Source organism: Phocoena phocoena, chromosome 5, assembly GCF_963924675.1.
Source record: "Phocoena phocoena chromosome 5, mPhoPho1.1, whole genome shotgun sequence".
In the NCBI taxonomy this organism is placed as follows: Eukaryota; Metazoa; Chordata; class Mammalia; order Artiodactyla; family Phocoenidae; genus Phocoena; species Phocoena phocoena.
The window spans coordinates 50,184,074-50,206,537 of NC_089223.1; the positions used below are offsets into that span (position 1 = coordinate 50,184,074).

The 22,464-nt window shown below is 37.8% G+C and overlaps 1 protein-coding gene across 3 annotated transcripts in view; it reads right to left on the reverse strand.

Annotated features, from left to right (window-relative positions):
* SLC4A4 (solute carrier family 4 member 4) overlaps nucleotides 1-22,464 on the reverse strand; it is a 351,925-nt gene that overhangs the window by 106,658 nt on the left and 222,803 nt on the right. For all 3 annotated transcript variants that reach the window (XM_065878162.1, XM_065878165.1, XM_065878163.1), the window contains 2 exons: nucleotides 9,887-10,044; nucleotides 1,058-1,145 (listed from right to left, as the gene is read on the reverse strand). In XM_065878162.1, coding sequence (XP_065734234.1) covers nucleotides 1,058-1,145; nucleotides 9,887-10,044 — 246 coding nt within the window. The remainder of the gene's footprint in view (nucleotides 1-1,057; nucleotides 1,146-9,886; nucleotides 10,045-22,464) is intronic.

A 22,464-nucleotide genomic window follows, 5' to 3' on the forward strand; every position in this document is an offset into this window, starting at 1 on the left:
AAGAGCCTTGGCACTTGATTTTATCATTAAGCAGTTAAATTAAACCAACTCCAGCAACCACCTACCTCCAAATTTCCTCATATGTGAACAAAATAAACCCTAAATTGTTTAAGTCACAATAAGTCAAATTTTCTGTCATTTGCAGCCTAAAGCATTTCTAATTGACACGTCTTAGGAGGAATCATATTTTTAAAGAAATCATAAATATGCAAAAATAAATGAAAGAACCCACTGAGATGCTTAGTTGCCTCAAGGGGAAAAAAACAGCATTGCTATTCATCAATGCTCTCAGATTAAGTAACCATCTGGTAATCACCATATAGAACTGCCATAGCTAAATGCTCTATTCTCCACTTAACACATGGAGAAGCTAACATATCAAGCAATGAAGCAAAAACAAAACATTCGGGAAAATAGTAAGCTACAAAGATGCAAAAGCAGAAATTAGTGCTCCTATATTCTCATAGTGTTTCTCCTCCTATGAGGCCAGTTTGGAGTTTCGTCATGTCTACAATGTGTGTAATGACATTCAAGCTATTAGGAGAGTATGGTCATAATTCCAACGTACTAGATGCTCTGCAGTAACAGTTGCTAATGCATTTTAGTATATGTATCATTCCTTCCCACAAAATAAGAAAACCACAAAAACAGGTACTTTCTGATACCTAAGGGAAAAAATGCATTATCCATTTTATTATGCATTATTTTATAGAACCCATCATTTCTGAAACAACACAGTATATGGACACAAGTTTCCAGAATTAATATATTAAACACTTTAAGAGATTAAGTTAATACAATGTCTTGAACCTTTTATATAATATTTAACATACCTCAGTTTAGAGGAAGAAAGGAAAATATGACTTATTCTAACATAAAATTTATTTTTTGAAAACTATCAAATGCAGATGTCAGCTCATTTGCATGAACGACTGTACCTCATGTTTTAAGAAGGTTGGTAACTACATAATTCTAACTGAATAAATTGTGACAGCCAACTCACAGTATGAAAACACAAGTAGGACATTCACAGATCACCATCTTCCCAATTCCCTACCTCATCAGACATCAAGGTGGCAATGGCTCTGCCAATCTCATGGTAGGACTTGGCTTTCCCCTTAGGACCTAAGAGAATGAACAAGAACCTAATGGAAGAGGAAAGAAGCAAAGGCTATAACACACATTTCATCAAACTCAACACACATAACACTGAGATACATTTACCCTAATTCATAAAACGGTTAGGTCTAGAATTCACCTTTAAAACAAAGGTAATATTCTTGCTAATATGAAAGATACTCTTTCACGCTGTTGTGAAACACAAACTGTTTTTCATTTATTTGGAAGCAAGGGAGAATTTAGCATGGAAACCTGAGAAGCTTCTTCACAGAGAAGGAAAGGTTCACTTTATGAGTCATTCAATCTTTCTTTTCTAAACCTTCTTCTCTCTCCCTTTCTTCTGACTCTCAGAATCTTTGGAGAAAACCCATTAAGCACAATAACGAGAAAGACTTAGTACATCTTCAGATTTCTCTGACGTTTCTTTACCCAATACAGATGATGACAAATGATCCTCTCCATATTTTTAAGAAATATTTCTACTCAGAAGTGGCTGGGAGTCAGCAAAAACCAAGTCTTCTGCAAGTAAGCCACATGCTGACAGCCAAAGTAAAGAAAGAAAAATATAAGAGAAATTCAAAATAAAGCACCATGCACAGCTAAAATTCTTTCATGGGCGCCAACAAGTTTCTTTTCCAAACTTGTTTTCTGGATAATGCACAAAGCACTGTTCCATAGCAAGCAGGTCCTGAAACTCGCAATAATGAGCTTATCTCCACTTAAGTTCACCCCTTATCATGTTGGAAGGAATCCCTCACTGATCATAAGGGCAAAGATGCATGTCTCAACTGGGGAGCAGGAAACCCGGTAAGTAAATGAATTTAAAAACATAGACAAAAGGCAACACCAGATAAATCCCTTCCTTGCTTATTTATGATCATGTCTTACCTAACATGGAGATAATGAGGACAATAAAAATGATCATATCCTATGTTTGCACAGCTTTTTAAAGCCTGTAAATCATTTCACATTCACACATCATTTAAACTCTTACTAGCCTCTGCAATAAGGACAGGTATCTTATTTCCATTTAATGGTGAAGAAACCTAGGTTCAAGGAAGTTATGGACGAGCCCAAAGACTGTCCCTAATAAATGACAGAGTAGATAGACAGGACTTCTTACCTCCTGTTTTTTTCAGCACACGGTTCTGCTTAATAATACCTGCCCAACCTATATACCAGAGTTGTGACTTCACAGAGAAAACCTATCCAACTATGACTTCCATACGTCACTCTGGGGAAAGATGTTGTGGATACTTAGCTGAAGACAAGAAAACTTCGGTAAAATTTTATGGGACCAGGAATGGCTTAGGACTTTTCCTAGTAAAATTTTATTTTTTTACTAATTTATTCCTATACACCTCATTTTAAATAAGAAAGGACTGATAGCAAGCACTCTTCAAGGTATTAGGGTCTGTTCCCAAATGCCCTTGAATAGGTAGTTCCTTTTTTCATCATAAAATTCAATCCAAAGAGTGAAGAAAAAGAAAAACCAAATTGAGAATGGAAGAAGGTAAATCTGAAAGTCTGAATACCCATATTTTATACCAGAATAACCATAAAACCATTCAGTATTTATTTGCTTAGAAACCAGTTCTGGAGTGGAGCGGTACACTCGCTTTCAAGTGTTATCACAGTAGAAGAAACAGCAAAAGCAATCAGCAGGTGCGAAAGTCTGTTCAAGTATGAAGGAAGTCATTATTAGAATTGGATTTTAGTTCTTCTAACTAGAACTTTTCTTCTTTTGAAGCTGGACCTAATTTATATACCACTACATACAGTATTATAAAGTGTTTTTTTATGGACAGTACAATGCACTTTTCTGAAGGGGCGGATCACTGATTTGAGTGCAACACCCGAAAAAAATATTTAACCACTACAGTAAAATATAAATCTCATTAAGAAACATCTACAGTGCTGGTCACATGTCCCAATCCTATTTACCTGTCTAGCAAGGGCCAGCTGTCAGGCAGGACAATAAGCCCATAGTTTTAGGCAGAAGAAGGCAGATGTGGTGCAGTAAGAGAAAATACATAACACCTGGATGCTTTACTAAATACATTTTTAGATAACGGATTTCCTTTGCTCGTCATTTTTTATTATTTCAATGTATCTAAATACTAGTGTCTAAGTAATACGCAATATCTAAAACCTTTCCAGAACCACTCTCTACCTCTTCCTACCTCTCCCTAGTATCTCCATCATGATTATTTTACATTTAGAAATACACATTATAGAAATGCACATTTATCAACTGACACATAAATTAATGATCAGGTTGACTAAATGGCAACAAAGCCAAAATAGTGTCTTGTTAGAAAGTGAGGAAGATACTCTCAGTCATTAACAGTCCCCAAATAAAAACTTTGGCAGACAATGGGTAACCAGTCCAAGAACTGATAGAATAATGGATCCTCTAACTTAAATACTATAAGATGAGGGCATACATTTTCTACAAGTTTTTACTCTGCTCTTTACTAAATAGTACCAAAGAATGAATGGCAGTAATAGACCAGTGGTGACCATAACATTTATTATAGCAATAAACCCAGCATATGAGAGCTATAGTGTTTTACTAACCTAGATACAAAGGCACAATTCCCCTTTCCTGGGAAATGTGATTTTTATTTAAAAAAATTATATATATATATATATATATACACACACTCATATATTATTATAAGTATATATATTATATTATATATCATATATATTATTGTATATAAAATATATTATAATTATTATATATATTATATAATATATATTATATATATACTTATATATTAGATTTTATATAATATATATATACTTTAATGGAAATCATCAAGTGCCAAATAGAAATAAAATATTACATATCAGTTAAAATTTTCACATTACTCCAGGCAGGAACCATTCAGTAAATCCATCTCCTTAAAATGATATAGAGAGGAAATCTGGACATCTACAAGTAGTAGGAAACATCACCTCTGGTCAAGAATTTCATCTGTAGGAAATCAGACCCTTAAGAAGCCTCTAATTTGAACTGCGTTGTTGAAATGGGGATGAGCAATCTGGGAAAACTAACAACACAGAAAAACGCATCAAGTTGAAGTTCCCTCTGCCTGAAACATGTTCTCTCCTCTTTAACCCTCAAAGAAGCAAAAGCTGTCACAACTTTTATGAAGTACCTCTTGCCAAACTCAGCTTTTATAATGTACTGAAAACTTCTTTCATGACTCAAGCTGTTTTTTGTCAAGGGACAGATGTTTTTTTCAAACAGAAGCTTTTTTTCTTTATTAACAAATTAGAGTAAACATCAAATTTGTGTGGCTGAAAGGGCACAGCTCATGTTGATGGCTTGGGGGAAATAATTTATGTTGCTGAGTTGTTTTTATTCACTTATAACTAGAAACAAGTCATAGTTAGAATTTTTAATAGTGCCTGGTTGTCTCAAGAATCTTCATGGGGCCCTTCTACTCTTATGCGCTCGCTTTTCCATACAACTAATTGTGCCTGGGGAGGATGTCTCTAGCATTCTCCACAACAAAAATCAGTACCAGATGATCTGTGTCCAGAACCACTGGGCTATACTCACATTCACAAAATAATTATAGGCAGAAACAGAGCATAATATCAGAAAAAGAGCCAGCCTTCCTAAACCACTCAATCTTTTCAGAGAGGATGTGTACCCCCATCCTTCCTGACATATCACAGCTATTTCTTTTTTTTTTTTTTTTTAAAACATCTTTATTGGGGTATAATTGCTTTACAATGGTGTGTTAGTTTCTGCTTTATAACAAAGTGAATCAGCTATACATATACATATGTTCCCATATATCTTCCCTCTTGCGTCTCCCTCCCTCCCACTCTCCCCATCCCACCCTTCCAGGCTGTCACAAAGCACCGAGCTAATATCCCTGTGCCTTGCGGCTGCTTCCCCCCAGCTATCTACCTTACTACGTTTGTTAGTGTGTATATGTCCATGACTCTCTCTCGCCCTGTCAAAACTCACCCTTCCCCCTCCCCATATCCTCAAGTCCGTTCTCCAGTAGGTCTGTGTCTTTATTCCTGTCTTACCCCTAGGTTCTTCATGACATTTTTTTCCCTTAAATTCCATATATATGTGTTAGCATACGGTATTTGTCTTTTTCTTTCTGACTTACTTCACTCTGTATGACAGACTCTAGGTCTATCCATCTCATTACAAATAGCTCAATTTCATTTCTTTTTAAGGCTGAGTAATATTCCATTGTGTATATGTGCCACATCTTCTTTATCCATTCATCCGATGATGGGCACTTAGGTTGTTTCCATCTCCGGGCTATTGTAAATAGAGCTGCAGTGAACATTTTGGTACATGACTCTTTTTGAATTTTGGTTTTCTCAGGGTATATGCCCAGTAGTGGGATTGCTGGGTCATATGGTAATTCTATTTGTAGTTTTTTAAGGAACCTCCATACTGTTCTCCATAGTGGCTGAACCATTTCACATTCCCACCAGCAGTGCAAGAGTGTCCCCTTTTCTCCACACCCTCTCCAGCATTTATTGTTTATAGATTTTTTGATGATGGCCATTCTGACTGGTGTGAGATGATATCTCATTGTAGTTTTGATTTGCATTTCTCTAATGATTAATGATGTTGAGCATTCTTTCATGTGTTTGTTGGCATTCTGTATATCTTCTTTGGAGAAATGTCTATTTAGGTCTTCTGCCCATTTTTGGATGGGGTTGTTTGTTTTTTTGTTATTGAGCTGCATGAGCTGCTTGTAAATTTTGGAGATTAATCCTTTGTCAGTTGCTTCATTTGCAAATGTTTTCTCCCATTCTGAGGGTTGTCTTTTGGTCTTGGTTATGGTTTCCTTTGCTGTGCAAAAACTTTGAAGTTTCATTAGGTCCCATTTGTTTATTTTTGTTTTTATTTCCATTACTCTAGGAGGTGGGTCAGAAAGGATCTTGCTGTGATTTATGTCATAGAGTGTTCTTCCTATGTTTTCTTCTAAGAGTTTGATAGTTTCTGGCCTTACATTTAGGTCTTTAATCCATTTTGAGCTTATTTTTGTGTATGGTGTTAGGGAGTGATCTAATCTCATACTTTTACATGTACCTGTCCAGTTTTCCCAGCACCATTTATTGAAGAGGCTGTCCTTTCTCCTCTGTACATTCCTGCCTCCTTTATCAAAGATAAGGTGTCCATATGTGCGTGGGTTTATCTCTGGGCTTTCTATCCTGTTCCACTGATCTATCTTTCTGTTTTTGTGCCAGTACCATACTGTCTTGATTACTGTTGCTTTGTAATATAGTCTGAAGTCAGGGAGCCTGATTCCTCCAGCTCCTTTTTTCGTTCTCAAGATTGCTTTCGCTATTCGGGGTCTTTTGTGTTTCCATACAAATTGTGAAATTTTTTGTTCTAGTTCTGTGAAAAATGCCAGTGGTAGTTTGATAGGGATTGCATTGAATCTGTAGATTGCTTTGGGTAGTAGAGTCATTTTCACAATGTTGATTCTTCCCATCCAAGAACATGGTATATCTCTCCATCTATTTCTATCATCTTGAATTTCTTTCATCAGTGTCTTATAATTTTCTGCATACAGGTCTTTTGTCTCCTTAGGTAGGTTTATTCCTAGATATTTTATTCTTCCTGTTGCAGTGGTAAATGGGAGTGTTTCCTTGATTTCACTTTCAGATTTTTCATCATTAGTATATAGGAATGCCAGAGATTTCTGTGCATTAATTTTGTATCCTGCTACTTTACCAAATTCATTGATTAGCTCTAGTAGTTTTCTGGTAGCTCACAGCTATTTCTAAAATAAACTCAGTATGTATCAGTCCTTTACTTCCTTCCTTCAAAACAACAGTGAATCAAATAACCCAGTGCTCATATTTAGTGGCTTTGGAAAATGTGGCTAAACTGTACCTTCCACAATAAATTCATGAGGACCGCAAGCCCACCATAACCAACCATATTACAGTGAGCAACCGGAAGACTGTCACACAAGACAGAACTGAACTAGCAGGACCTCCGTCCCAATTCCTCTAATACAATTTTTTATAGTTTTGACAATTAGGCATAAACAACGGCTTTTAGGCAGATCGTTATTTATAACATAAAATATATATTAACTTACAGTGATATAAAGGGGTAATAAGCATTCTAATTTTTTAGAGGGCTAGAGCTCCCTGAATAACTATTTGCCTTAGATGTGAAAATCAAGGTCAGAAAAGGACAAACTGATCAGGAACTTTGATTATTCTTCATGGGAAAACGCTCAAGTATTTTATTCCAATCCATTCTGGATATCTCCTTAGATTTTCCCTAAAAGCCTGGCCTCAGAGTCAGAAGTCTGCACTGGTAGTGAGTCGTCCCTGTGCCTCCACCTCTCAACTATGAAATGGGAATTATGTTCATCTCCATGTGGCCCCTATAAATGACTGAGTGGCAGCCTCTATGGACAGGTGTAAGATGATAGCAAGCAAAGTATCTGCAATATGCTAAGAAAATCATAAACGTATCCTACCAAGTCACCAGAGATCAAAGGACAGAGTTTATTTGCTTTCACATGGACGGCAAGAAGGGCCCCTACGTGGAGAACATCCATCCAGTTGGTAGGAGTCCAGCTGCAAGCAGAAAGCTAAAAGAGATCAAGCCAAGAGCAGAGTAGATAGAGAAACCTGTGGACTCTACACAAAAGGAGCAACTACCACCACATTTCCTAAAAGATGCACGGTAGTAATGCTGTTTATGATAAATAGTAATAGTAATAATAATAATAATAAGCCAAAGAGCCTAACATTCCTCCACCTTCAAAAGGAAAAATGACCGTTGTTACAAGTTGTGCACAGAAACAGACTTCTCGGGTCTCCCTGCAGGACAACAGGGAGGTATGCATGTTAAAGCACATGGCTGAGTGCAGAGGCATCCTTCACAATAACTACCACACTCCTTGTAGGATTTCCTTTATTGGATTTCACAGGATGCAGCCACTGTAAATGGCCCCATATTACTCATACACAAAAAAGCTAATGAGACTCCCTACTCAGTGATTACAGCTTGCCCTGGTTCAGAGGACAGCAAATGGATAAGACTACTTCCTGGAAAAATGTTAACACGCTAGGATATATTATTCAGATTACTGCCCTGAAACAGCTTTATGACATTATTGAATTACATTCCCTTGGATTGCCTGGGCTCCTTTTTTCTATTCAAATGATGCTGGATTGTACCCCTAGACTAGTATCACCCTCCAGTACAGAAGAAAATGAACCAGACAGGAACAGAAGATTAGAGGGACACAAAAATAGTCCTGACTTGCTACTCAATGAACTTCTATTATTGTTAAACAAAAAGCCTTTAAAAATATTTTTTATTTGTAGCTTCTAGAGAAAAGTAATAATAAAAATGAAAAAGCAAGAGAAATTTAACACTTCTGGGCACACTTTTTTTTCTTTCAAGCTCCAGTAAAGTTAGTCCAAAGAGACAAAAATAAAACCATAGGGACACACAAGCTGGACTTCGGCCACGATCTGAGTCAGCTAGCTGTTCGCCAGGTGATTGCTCAGATAGAACTGCAAGGCTCTGCTGGAATGTTTTCAAGCAAAAAGCTAAGTTACAGAAAACACAAATCATGATAATCCCATTAATTGAATATGATCATCGCCTTTCCTCTGCTATTTGTCCAATGACTGCTTATATTATTCCTATATTGTAATATGACAAATATTATTCCTATTTTAAGTGTCTAAGAAATATAAAAATGGAGTAAAAATGCCTGTATGATAAGAATGGCCTGTAATCTATAAATTGGGAGGCCATAGGAAATGTTCTCCTAATTTGCCTCCTAAGTTGGCTCAGAACAAACCTTGACCCCCTTGTCTTGTTGGTTGATCACACTCAGATCATCTGAGGTCACTGAGCATTCACAGCCCTTCCTGCTCATGTGGGAAACCTAAAGAAAACTCCCCTGGGACCCACAAAAGGCACGCTCCCCCAAAAAAAGGTCCTATTTATATGATAATTTTCTAATGTCAACCTGAAGATTATAAACTGCTCTTTAAACTCTTCTTAAGCACAAGTTTAAGTGAAGCATTAAATTCTATTGACCTATTGCACTTCGGAAGTCAAGCTTCCTAACTCCTCTACTGGGCTCAGTTACAGAAGGAAATAAAAGAGGATGACTTCTAAAGTATTGTGCAGGGTAATGAGTACATGATTGTAATAACAGTAATATGCTTCCTCTTAAAACTTTATGAGTCATAACACATAACAGTAAAGTGTGCCAATCATTTTTACATATGTGTATATATATATAATATACATATAGACATGTCTATATATGTACATATAGACATGTCTATATATATAATGTGCATATGCATGTATGTATGTACCCACTACCAATTTTCTAATAAAACAGAGAGCAAATGAAAGCAACTCTGACCTTTGAATCATTCACCATCTATATGATCTTAGAGAAGTTACTTAAACTTTCAAACTCAGTTTCTTCATCTATAAAATCCACATACCTATAATCGTTATGAGGATTAAATAGACTAATCCATAAGAAACTCTCCTGTAGCCCAATGAATTATTATAATTGTTATTATTATTACTACTGTACAAGTGCCAAGTAATCTGATAGCATGAAAATCAGACTGAACCATTATTTTGGGTTAAACCTTTCCAATATGCTTGCTTTGGATGTACCCTCATCCTCTTGGTTCTCTAGCCTGAGGAAGAGGAGCTGTCCCTATCACCACATTGTGGACCCCAGCGGGTCAGGGAGCAGCTTACCTTGTGGGCACAGGGACCTCAGTCAGGGCACCCAGCATGACGGCCTGCTGCAGCCGAACAAAGGCAATGAAAGGAGAATCTAAGAAGTTGACCTCGCCAACAAGCACGTTGGAGGCTTCGGCATCACGTGGCAGTTTTTTCATGAACTTATTCTTCAGCTGCACGGGAAGAGCCAAGAAAACACAACTTATTTCCAGAGAAGGGAACTCAAAGAATTTCCTTTATATGAGTCTACACGCAACAGGCAAGCCCTGGCTAGCTATTCTTCTATTATGTTTAACCATTCTATCACAATAAACATTTCTCTGTACTTTGAATTCAAAAACATTGAGAGTATAGTCACATGGTTTACATGAGGGTATAGTCACATGGTTTACATTGTTTTAACAATATTTACATATGTATCAATTCATTTACTTATTCACTCAATAAATGAGTTGAGAGTATCCTATGAGCCAGGAATTGATCTAAGCCTTAGGGATAAGGGATGCGTCAACTAATTACATGTCCTCCTTGAGCTCATATTCCAGCAGGGGAGAAGTAAAGTATGATTTAAAGTAGTGATAAGTGCTGAGAAGGAAAAATAAAACACGTAAGGGGGTACTTCTTTAGGCAGGGAGGTCAGGGAAAGCCTCTGAAGAAATACATTTGACACTGGAGAGAGGGGACAAGCCAAGCAAAGATCTGGGCAAAGAACACTGTAGGCAAAGAGAGCAGCAAGCGCGAAGCCTCTGAGACAGGCAAGAGCTTGGCAGTTAGGGGAACAGTAAGTAGGTAAGTGTGGTGGGAGCTGCAGGAGAAAAGGAGAGGAAAGGGCAGCAAATGAAGTTGCAGAGGTTAGGCGGGACCAGGTGGTAAAGGAAATGAAGGCCACAGAAGAAGTTTTGGATGTCTTAGACGGAACGTACCTACTAAAAGTCCAAGTGGAAACGTGGAGTAGAAAGACATCAATTCAGGAGATACCACCATGTAAGAAGTATTTAAGACCATGGGGTAGGATGACACAACCTCGGGTGTGAGTGTAGAGAAGAGGGAGAAGATCTAAACCCCAGGCTACTCTACCTTTTATAGGAACGGGAGGGGATATCAGCAGAAGACATTGAAAAAGAGCAGCCAGTGAGGTAGGGAGAGAACCAGGACTTCATCAACTGTCGGGTGAAGAAAGGGCTCAGTAAGGAAAGGGTATCAGCTGCTGAGTCAAAGCCTGCTGGAAGTTCAAATAAGATGAGAACTAAGAAGGAAACAACGAATCTGGCAAGGTGGAAGGGCTGGGTGATCCTGACAAGAGCTGTTACAGTGGACACCAGGCTACCCAGTAAAGAATGAGAGGTGAAGAAGTAGAGACAAGGAGTGGAGAGAATTATTTTGAGAAATGTTGCTGCCAAGAAAAGCCAAGAATTAAGGAGGTAGGTGAAGGAAGGCATAAAACAGGGGATTTTTTAAACGGGAAATATGATAACACTTTGGAGTGTGCATGAGGATGATCTAGTAGAGACAGATTATTGCTATAGGAGAGAGGGGATAAATACAAAAGCAGCTCAAGCAACCGTGAACTACTGAGATGATGAGATGATGTCCACAGCACAGGTAGAGGGATTAACTTCAGGTGGAACACAGACAGCTCATCAATCCCAGCTAGGGAAGGCAGGGTACAGATGGGGGTGATCTGGCAAGTTTGTGGGGTGAAGATGAGGGCTTCTGAGGACTTACATTTTTGCAGTGAAATATGAGTGATCTGATGGTGAGGAGGAGGTGGGATGTACATGGGAGCTTGAGGAGAAAGGTAAAGGGGTAAAGTGGTTTTCTTGGAGAGTAAACGTTGCTTAACAGTCACTTTGAAAAGTTATCTTGTAGCTGTTATTCGTTCATTTCCCCTCCTCCCCAGCTCCCACTTAGAGTAGGATTGTTCAAGCACCCTTCAGCAAGTGGGAAACATCTCCCAAAAGCTCAAGGAGAACGTCTCAACAATCATAAAAAGATGGAGATAAGAATTTTGCAGGACCTTATGAAACACACAGACTTCTAGGATACACTTATCATCAATATGAATGTCTCTCCCCTCAAGTCAAAAAGTTAACAGTGAACTTTTTTCGCCATGGATTATTGCTGATATGGGAAGTGGGAGATATGGCCCAATTTTCCCCAGTAATGAAAAATTATAGTAACATTTAATTTTCAATTTCCATTTAAAGAGTTCTTAATTAGGGAAAATAAGCATCATGACAGTTAATTCCCCCAAACTATGACCCTCAGTAGCATTTTTATGAGATTCTTTCATTTGGTACTTCATACAAGAAGAAAGATGTGAGTCAAAAAAAAAAGGAAGTTGGGGTTAATCATTTAGTGGAACCAAAAAGAAAAATAAAGCAAAGGCAAGATATATATTTTTAGATGTCAGAAACATGACTACTTCTAGCAGTAAAAGACTTTTCCAAAGTTTACACCATTAATCCTTCAAAAAATACTAATATTTCCAAAAAATCTGTTTACGTTCTACAGATATGAAAAGAGCAGCCACGGGAATGGTCTAAAAACATCAAATTGTTATTATAGCCTAAGAAAGTTACAGTAATGAATTGTTCTCTGTAACACAGAGTAGAGTGCGGGGTACAGTCAAGTGACACAAATGCGTAACAAACTATCACTGCAAGAGTAACCTTCTTCCACCTCTTTCCAGAGAAAGCTCCCATTACCAACACAGTGCAAGAAGCTCTATAGTAATCCAATTCTCTCCAGCACTCTTTGCTCTAGTTAGGCAAGCAATCTGATCATAATCTCCTTCTGTTTTATGTACTTAGTTTCCCATACTTAGGATCAAAAACTGTCCTTTCCTCATTTCTACCTTATCTAAATCTTCAGAACTCAGAACAAGCCTTTCTACTACTTCAGTGCTCCTCCTTGGCAATTCCAGATGCATTCATTTCTGAATCACACGTTCGCCGAAGGTGAAGTCTTTCTCCTGAGCTTCCTCAGGGTTAGGACAGTTTATTCCCCGTGGTACTAAACACTTACTTTGCACATAATTCAGCTGTAATAAATATTTTGAATGGCAGGAATGAACTCTGTAGCACTAAAAATCAGACCACAAGACCACCAAATGCCCAGGAAAGTTAGAGAGGTTTTAGATGCTCATTCTAGACCATACTAACTATGTCTGGATCTTCTATCACTAAGCAACTACCTGACCCACAACACACAGAGAATATTCCGCAGTCAACTATTTTCTTCCACAAAACGCTTTACTAGGACTATGGTACCTTTACTGAGATGACTGTACCATCTTGGAAAATCAGAAGTATACATTTACAGCTAAAGGAACTGTATACTATGTGCTCTGAAGAGAAGTAGTTATAAAGATATGTTCCTTTAGATCAGCATACCTCAAACTGTGTTTGTGGAATACTAGTGTTCTTGGACAAACTAATAGCTATTCTAAAACAGAAACGTGTGGCGCCTGAGGTGCCCCAGAACTAAGTCCTTTGATGGCTCTTCTCTTTCTACACACACTCCCTGGGTGATCTCAATCAAGTCCCATGCCTTCAAATACCATCTACATACTGATGACTCACAAATTTATATCTTCAGCCAGGACCTCTTCCCTGAACTCCAGTCCTATAACATCTCTACTTGGATGTCTAATAAGCATTGCAAAGTTCACAAATCCAAAACTGAGCCCCCTAAGAGTCCCCTCAAACTAGCTCTTCCTGGAGTCTTCCTCATCTGGTTAATGGCAGCTCCATTCTTCCACTCCTCAGGCCCAAACCTTGCTGTCATCCCAACACCTCCTCCTCTCACACCCCATGTCCATCTTATCAGCAAATCCTGTTGGATTTATATTCAACGTATATCCAGAATCCAACCATTTCTCACCATCTTCACTGCCACCACCCTGGACCACATTACGAGCATCTCTCTCCTGGGTTATGGCGTTGGTCTCCCGGCTGGATTATCTGCTTCTGCCCTTGCCCCCCAGTCAGTTCTCCAAAGCAGCCAGAGCAATCAAATCAGGAGTCAGATAAAACCCTCTGTTGGTCCCATTTCACTGAGAGGCAAGACAATATCTTTATGACAAGCTGCAACCCCAGAATCATCTGGCTCCCCGTCAGTTCCCTAACCTCCTTTCCTACTGTCTTTTCCCAGTCTTTTCCTGACCCCTCACTCTAGCCTCCAAGTCCTCCCTAAAACTCGCCAGGCACACTCTTACCTCAGGGCCTTTACACCTGCTGTTGCCTCTGAATGGAATGTCTGCAGGGCTTCCTCCCTCATTTCCTTCAGATCTTTACTTAAGTCACTTTCTCATCAGTCAGAATTTCCCTGGCCACATTAGTTAAAATTTCAACCTCCCTCTCCCCACAGATTCTTCTTACTCCTCCTTCCTGCCTCATTTTTTAGTTCTTTGTATTTATTATAGTCAAGCATGTTGCATGTTTTACTTATCTTCTTTATTATCTCCCCACTAGACTACCCACTAGAATGTAAGCTCCCTAATAGTAGGAATATACATTTCTTTTGTTCAGTGTTGTATCCCTAATGCTTAGGAGAAAAGCTGAATAAATATTTGTTGAATGAATGAATGATGGTTATTATTTCTGCTCTTCACAATAAGCTTTTCTAATGCTTCTTTTAAAGTAGTACGTACTGGGCATCCCACCACTAGCCAAGCCATCTAAGTGGACAAAAGGCCTAGATATGGCTTATCTTAGTAAACAGTGACTGGTAACAGTGTTACCATTCATACAGGGACCAAAATACTTTGGAAAATTAATACTCAAATGTGTAAAAACCAATATTTCCCTTTCACCTGAGGTTGTTCCCCTCTTTGTTGAAAGGGCCTTTCACAGTACTGTCCACACTAGGAGTGAATGAGGTCAATACCCAAAATGAAACACACAAAATCAGGAGAGAAAAACGGATGAAAAGAGAGACTGCTGAGTCCCCAGCCCAGGCCCTGAGGTCCTGCAGCTTCTCCATTCTGTGAACTCAACAAGAATTCTCACTAGTTATATAAGCCAGAAAATTCCATTTAGAGTTTATATTAATTTGAGGTGATTTCTGTCTACTGAAGTCCAGACCCTTCAAAAAAGTTTATTTGTCAAATAAATTTGAGGAATACCATGTTAAATAGAATTAAATAACTTTCTATACTATACACTCTCTTAGAGTTTTGAATATGCCTATACGCCTAGGAATGCTTTATCTCCCACTAGGAGATAAATAAGGCACATTTTGATATGAAAACAGATTTTAAAATGCTGTTTGAGACAGAAATTTTCTCATCTCCCATTTAATTCTACTCTCAGCTCCATTTAATTCTCTTCAAATTTAATGGGTGCCTCCAAGGTACAAGGCCTGATAGTGGGCACTGCAGAGAACAGACAGACCCTACTCTCCTGAAGTTTATAGTCCAACAAAGAGAAGCAACTATAGAAATAGCTCTAATGAAAGAAGAAACATGAAGCAACACGAAAGGTATATTGTTCAACGGAGGTCACAAAACATAGCAATCACACCCGGCAACAGAGTTCAAGGAAGGCTCTTCTCTGGATCAAGGTTTAAAGATCCCTCTCATAAAGGTGGGCTCATCAAATACTGATTCATATGGGTTCTCTTTTCCAAGTACCTCAATAATATTTGATAAAGGAAGAACTAATGACTGAAGTATAAAAACCATTTCTGGGCTTACACAATAAAATGTGAACAATAATAAAGTACTAACAAAAAAAGCCTGTCAGGGCTTCCCTGGTGGCGCGGTGGTTGAGGGTCCACCTGCCGATGCAGCGGACATGGGTTCGTGCCCTGGTCCGGGAAGATCCCACATGCCGCAGAGCGGCTGGGCCCGTGAGCCACAGTTGCTGGGCCTGCGTGTCTGGAGCCTGTGCTCCGCAGCGGGAGAGGCCACAACAGTGAGAGGCCCACGTACCGCAAAGAAAAAAAAACAACAAAAAACAACCTGTCAACATTACACAGAATGGTGAAGAATAACCATTCTTTTATTGGTTATAAAAGATAATGAAAAGATAATGAAAATAAGAACGGACTTTAAGGCTTTCAAATCAGGTTGAAGATCACCCAATAAATTCATCTGGATTGAATTCCAACGATAAAGTTTGACATTCTTTTCTTATGAATCATTAGCTGATTCTCCAAGGGATACCCAGCCTGGATTTTATGCAGGACCAACTATGAGAACACACACGGTGGAAAAAAATTCCTTTAGCCAAAGTTGATTCCAAAGAAATGGATTTCAAAGGGCTGCCATGTGGAGGTACAATTGGTAAAAAGATACTTTGGCTAGCTCAGCAATTTGGGGACACTTTTTTGTCTTTACCAGGTAACATCACCAACTCTGTGAATCCAGGGGTGTACATCTCAGGTTCCTTTTATATTAGCCTGTATTCTTTCTTCCAAAGTAAGGTCTTGCTACAATTACTCAGAAGTATACAGCTTGCCCTCTGCCGTAAATATTTACTCTTAGAATTTCTTAACCTTCCTTACTTTCTGAGCAGTTTTCTAACAACCCAGTGATCAGAGTACTAGCATATCAAGAAACTAGAAATTATGAAGGGATAAAGCAGAACAAGTAGACTGATTATAACAGAGATCGCTTACTTGGGATGACCACCCATGTGATGATGGGAAAGTTACTCATACACAAGCAATATGCATCACATATAGCTAACTGAAAAAAATCAACCTTCCATAGTCCACTCAGGTCTTAGATTCTCCTGCCCTTGCCTATGAAAACAGTTTGTATTACAATTTTAGGTTTTCTATATGGGACCTGTCACAATGTAACTGTAATCAATCTTGATTGACTGGGATACCATTATGGCATCCTCGCCTTCTTGCCATCATCCTCAGACCTGCAGCATCACCTGGTAAGTAGGTCCAGGCTATAATATTATTCCTCAGTCACTAGGCAAGTACCTAAACCCTACCTCTTTTTCTTTGCCATTATTAGCACATGTTAAAATAAGTGTAATCAAGTGTCATTTATAACCAGGAGTACTCACGATTTGTCATTTGAGTCTGATTTATTAGAACAGCCTATAGGCTGTTCAATGCCCTTACTACAAGTGTTATTTTAAAAACCATTTAAATTTGAGTACACTTTTTCATTATTTTTCCAAAGCTTACATCTACCCCCATTCCATACATTCTCATTTCCTCTCCAGAAGATTTTAATCTTCTAATCTGTGCTTATTCTCAATTCACCCTGCCTAATGCCTCATGTCAACAGGCTAACAACCACCTGCTTTCCTGAGCAAAGAGCTTATTCCCGGCTTCCTTATTGGTGTTCTTTTCTCTCTTATTTTCTTCTTCTTAGCTTATTTTCTCTTTTTCCTGCTGATTTCCTCCTTTCCATTCTCTTTGAAAATTTCCAGCTCTTATTGTTTCCCAAACAAACTCATCTGGTAATCTCAAAATCATTCTAGGTCACCCTAGTACCATGTCCTTCCAGTGCAAAGGTATCTGTATTAGTGGTAAAATAGGGTCACCATAATTATCAGTTTAGTGATACATATGACAGCCTCAGTTTACACCACTGTCTTGGTGTAATTATTAATATTACCTTCTTTCATTCTCAAAAGTGTTTTGGGCTAAGGAAAAAAGTTATATGATCACTCTACATTTTAATCTCACTGAGGTTGACTCCTGAGCAGTGTCTAAGATATGGCGTTGGAAAATAATTATATGCTATGAAAACTTAAGATTCAAAGAACTCAAAAGTATGAGGGATTGCCTGGATCAAACAGCATCTTAGTAAATTATGCTCTCTGAGTATGAATTTATTCATCTACTATATGCTAACAATATTAACTGTTAAGATAGGAAGAAAAGTGTTCTCTCACTCACCATAAGTGAAATGATTCTTCCTCTGCCCACTCCCTTTTTCTACACCTTGGGAAAAGTGGCCAATATGATGAATAAAGTTTGACAAATTCATTGGGATTTTTCCTCATGAAAGGGCTGCAATGCCTTGAAGACAAGAAGCAAGCTATTTTCTCTTACAGCAAGACAAATGAATGGATAAAAGAGACTTTACTTCCTAATCCACATGGCTGGTTAAATAAGAAGATTCAGAGTCAGTTTCCTATGCTCAATTATAACTCCATCATAACTCATGTTTCCTAAGTCTGCCAATCCCAGAATTTAGATTCTGCATGGGTGGTTTTAGACACGGAGCTGTATATTTGGTAAACTAGAAATTTCCAACCTAAATAATGTTTCTGAGAGACTTCAGTTCCAGTTATTGTAAATTAGCTTCCATCACACCAACCCGTCCAGTAAGAAAAACTGAAAATCTGGATTTCTATAAGCTGTTTAAAGGAATCAGAAAGTTACTATGACATTAAAAACCTAAGGAGCCAATGTCCCTGAAGAAGGAAACTGCATAAAGGTGAGGCTAAATTCAGCTCACCTTTTTCTTCTAAAGGCATTTGATGATTCCTAAGTAGCTGAAGAGATTCAAAAATCGAACAGAGCCTTCAGCAGTCTCAAAGTGATGGGCAAACATGCCAGGCATTCAGTTGGGATCCCTAAAGGACAAGACTAAAGGCAAAAGGGCAAACTAGTAATAAACCAACCCACATAAAGACTGAAACCTAGCTTCCAATCAGCTCAATTCCAGACTAACTATTAAGTTGGTCTGCCCCCAGCCTAAATGCCAGCCAAAAGCAAAAGAAATAATCTCTGAAGAAAAATAACATTATCATGTTATCAAATATCAAACAGAATATCAAATTAGCTCTATTATATATATAATATATATGTTATATTATATATATATATAAAACATATATACATAATATCTGACATTCAATCAGAAATTGCTAGGCATACTAGTAGACAAGATCAATTGACTAGAACCCAAGAGAAAAAAAATAGAAATTAGAAACAAATTTAAAGGAGCTACATATTATAGTTATCAGAGATAGACTTTGAAATAATCATAGTTTTAAAACACCGATGAGATGGAGACTTTCAGAAGAATCCATTTAAAAAACAAACCAGATGTCCTAGAGATTAAAACATGTATCAATGACTAGTTAAAGTCAGTATTATTCATAATTTGAAAATAGGATGTATCAAAATTTGTGGAATGCAGCTAAACAAGTGCATGAAGTAAAATTCATAGCCTAAGTGCAAACATTTCCAAAGAAGAAAAGCTAAAGTCTGACGATCTAAATACTATATATCTCAAGGAATAAGTATAAAACAGCAAATGAACTCAAAGAAGGTAATAATAAAAATAAGAGAAGAAATCATGACATTAAAAAACCAAACGTGCTATGCTGATCATGTGTCCATATTGTAAAAAAATATCAAGTAGATTTTATCACAAATATGTTTCACTTTAATAAAACAATTATACTACAATGGGTGTCTTAATAAACAAACGGTTATTTCATTCCAATTCTGCTTACATGTAGTGCTCCCTTGGCAGGAAACCTTTAAAGGAAGTCAAGGATGGTGAAAAACTAAAACTGTATTCCAAAGTCCTACCTCATATGTCAAAGGCTTTTGTAAAGATTAGAAGAGATAAGATGTAAAATGCCTAGCAAGATACAAAAACATGTGGGGCTCACTCCTCCCCCACCTTCTTTTTAGTTTCTCCAACATGGAAAGTAAACCTTTCTACTGCCTTCTTTCTTCCTACCATGCATATCCAGGAGACCACCTGATTGTGCTATGTCGGAGGTGACATATTCCTGCCTTTACCTTCCAATGGTATACAAACTCTAATCTCTCACTACTCAACATAAATATAATATAACCTAACCCAGTATACTTCTCTCAGGTTAAAATTAGCCTCCAACAGGGGTGGGAAGAAAAAGCAGTCCATCAAAAGCAGCCTCGTGAAAACTAATCCCTGGGATAATTTTGAAATAGATTTGACCTACCAAGAACTATGTGTATATATTTGGAACAGACCTACCATCTCAAATGCTGGGGGTCCTAGAGTATGACAGGTGGAGACCAGTGCACCTGCCCCCATTTGGCCCCTATGGTTAACTGAAGACTGTCCCTATCGTCCACCCTCACCCAAGTTTCCAGCAGCCCTCTCATCCCACATCCAAGGAAGAAGAGGACTGATCTGAACTAATCAAATTCTAAAAGTCAATTCGTTTACACTAGCTTTTCTCAGGTACTAGGAAAATAGTTCTTTTCACTGAAATCTCTATTCTAGCCTTTCTTTGTAGTAGGGGGTTGTCAGTGCAAAGAGCAGGCCTACTCTTGAGTTCCTAGTACAAGGACACTCTTTTGCTTCTAGGCTCTTCACAGCTACCAAGATGAGGCAGAAGGCTCTGCCTAGGTCACCAGGGTTCTGCTATGGTGTTTGCAGTCAAAGCCTCAGTCAGTAAGAAAGAGTTCCTTGGCCTTTGATGCTCTGTGTACATATTTCCTGGCATGATCTTCTTGGGAGTGTTGGGCTGAGAGCAGGTTTGGGTGTTCCTAAGTAGCCTAGACAAATACCATCTTAAACACACCCCAGCATTCCATTCCTAAATCCCACTTCTTTACTGTAAATTGTGTGGTTGCCCAACAAGGAAATGTCAGAACAAGGAAAAAGATAGAAATTGCTGTTTTATAAGCTTAATCGGGTATTGCTTTTTATTTTAAGAATATGCAAGAAAAATTATCTCAAAACTTTCCTGTTAAATAAAGACAGACTTTACTCATCCAGTAAGCAAATTTGTGGGATAGGACTTATTTGGTGTGATAGAGAGAACTGCCGGAATAATTACTTTAAACGTTTTTTGTATTGTCTTTATTGACTGACCTTTAGGTTACCTTCAAGCTATAATTTAGAAGAATATTTTCACTGGCTAAATTTAAAAACCATCAGCCCAATGTCTAAGAGGCTAAAAAGAGGAGCTATTGCTTGATTGCCTAAAGAATCCAAAATTTAGACAATCACTTAAGAACTTCTACGATATGGTCTGAGATTTCTAGAGTGTATAAAATATGAAAGAGGGCAAAGTCATTAAATAAGACAAAATGCCAAAAGGTTCTGTGGCTACGTGTTTTTACTTTCTGAACACTATTCTACTTTCACTTATTCCATTTTTTAAAATACAAAATGAAATCAGTCCCCTGAGGGTGATAATTTGATTTCCTAATTTTTCCTTCCAAATATAGACATCTCACCACCATTAATGCAAATGATTCTGCAAAGCAGCACATTCACAAATGGCTATTAAACTAAATATAACATTAAGTACAATCCATCAGTTCTGATTTCCTAAATAGGATGAAATTTCAAGTGCTGACCTAGTTTTTAAAAATCAACTTGTCAAAATCTCTAGTCACATTTTTTTGTCTTACATCGCTAAAAAATATCAATATGTTTATAGCTATTTACAGTGTTTAAAACATTTTCACATTTACTGTGTTACTTGAATTCTTACAGAAAGTTTACAAGAAACGTACTATTTAACCATTTTACAGGTGAGGGAAACAAAAGTTCAAACAGTTTAAAGGACTTCAATGAAATTCATACAGCTAAATGGCCAAGCCAGAATGTGAATCCTATCCACTTCACTACACTGTGAAACCGTTACATTTCTGATGCATATATTTTACTACCTGAAGTTTACAAGATATTGTCCTGAAACTTCTAAACCTTTTACATAGCAAACCAATGTTAAGCATCTGCAATGGTTTAGGTGCTGTACAGATATGCTTTAAAAATTTTAGGAAGCACATTTTAAAGTATTCAACAGGATTTAATTACATAAAATAAAATGAGTCACAGAGAGAGAGAGGGAAAGCAGAAAATCCATATAAAAAATAGCACTTTAAAAAGTATTTAAAGAAAATCAAGAACCTGCAAATTTTAGGTGCTGAGTTGGGTAACGTTTTTAAAGGTTCTTTTTCCTCTTTCATTGTTGTGTCATGAACTCCACCATACATAAAGGCAGGTCAGGGAAGGAAACTCGAAATAATCATTAATCTATCTGGTGGGAAATGCCCTCTACCCAGATGTCCCCTTAGATGCTAACTACAACCCTATGCCTCCAAACTCTAGCCAAGCCTGACCTGGACTGCCCCAACCTTCCCTGACTTTGTTCACAGGACCCTCACCTTCCCTCTGAGGTTATAGACTTATCACAATGCACTGATTGACTGGCTTGGTTGTGACTCTTCTTAGATGATAAGTACCTTTTAAAAAGCGTTCTAAAGTACCCTACGAAAAGAAACTACATATTATTCAACTTTGTTTCCCCAAAGCCTTATAAAGGCACCACCTTGCAGGAAATGTTCACTACATGTTTCTTAAATGCCTGGAATCCATGTGATCATGCCTGTGTTGTGGCATCTTTACATTCTGCACAGATAAAAGCAAGGATACTGAAGGCTCCAAGAAAAGTGCTCCATTTGGTGGAAGCAAATTTAAGAAAGGTCTCTGGTGAGAAGCAAAAAGTCTTTATCGATTCCAAAATTTATGAGCATAGGTCAATGAAAAATAACTTTTATTTTTGGGCTGCATGGTAGCTACCATTCATTGTGGCTTTTTTTTTTTTAAATCCCTGCCGAAGTTCCGTAAAGACCTACCTTCTCCAGGATTTATC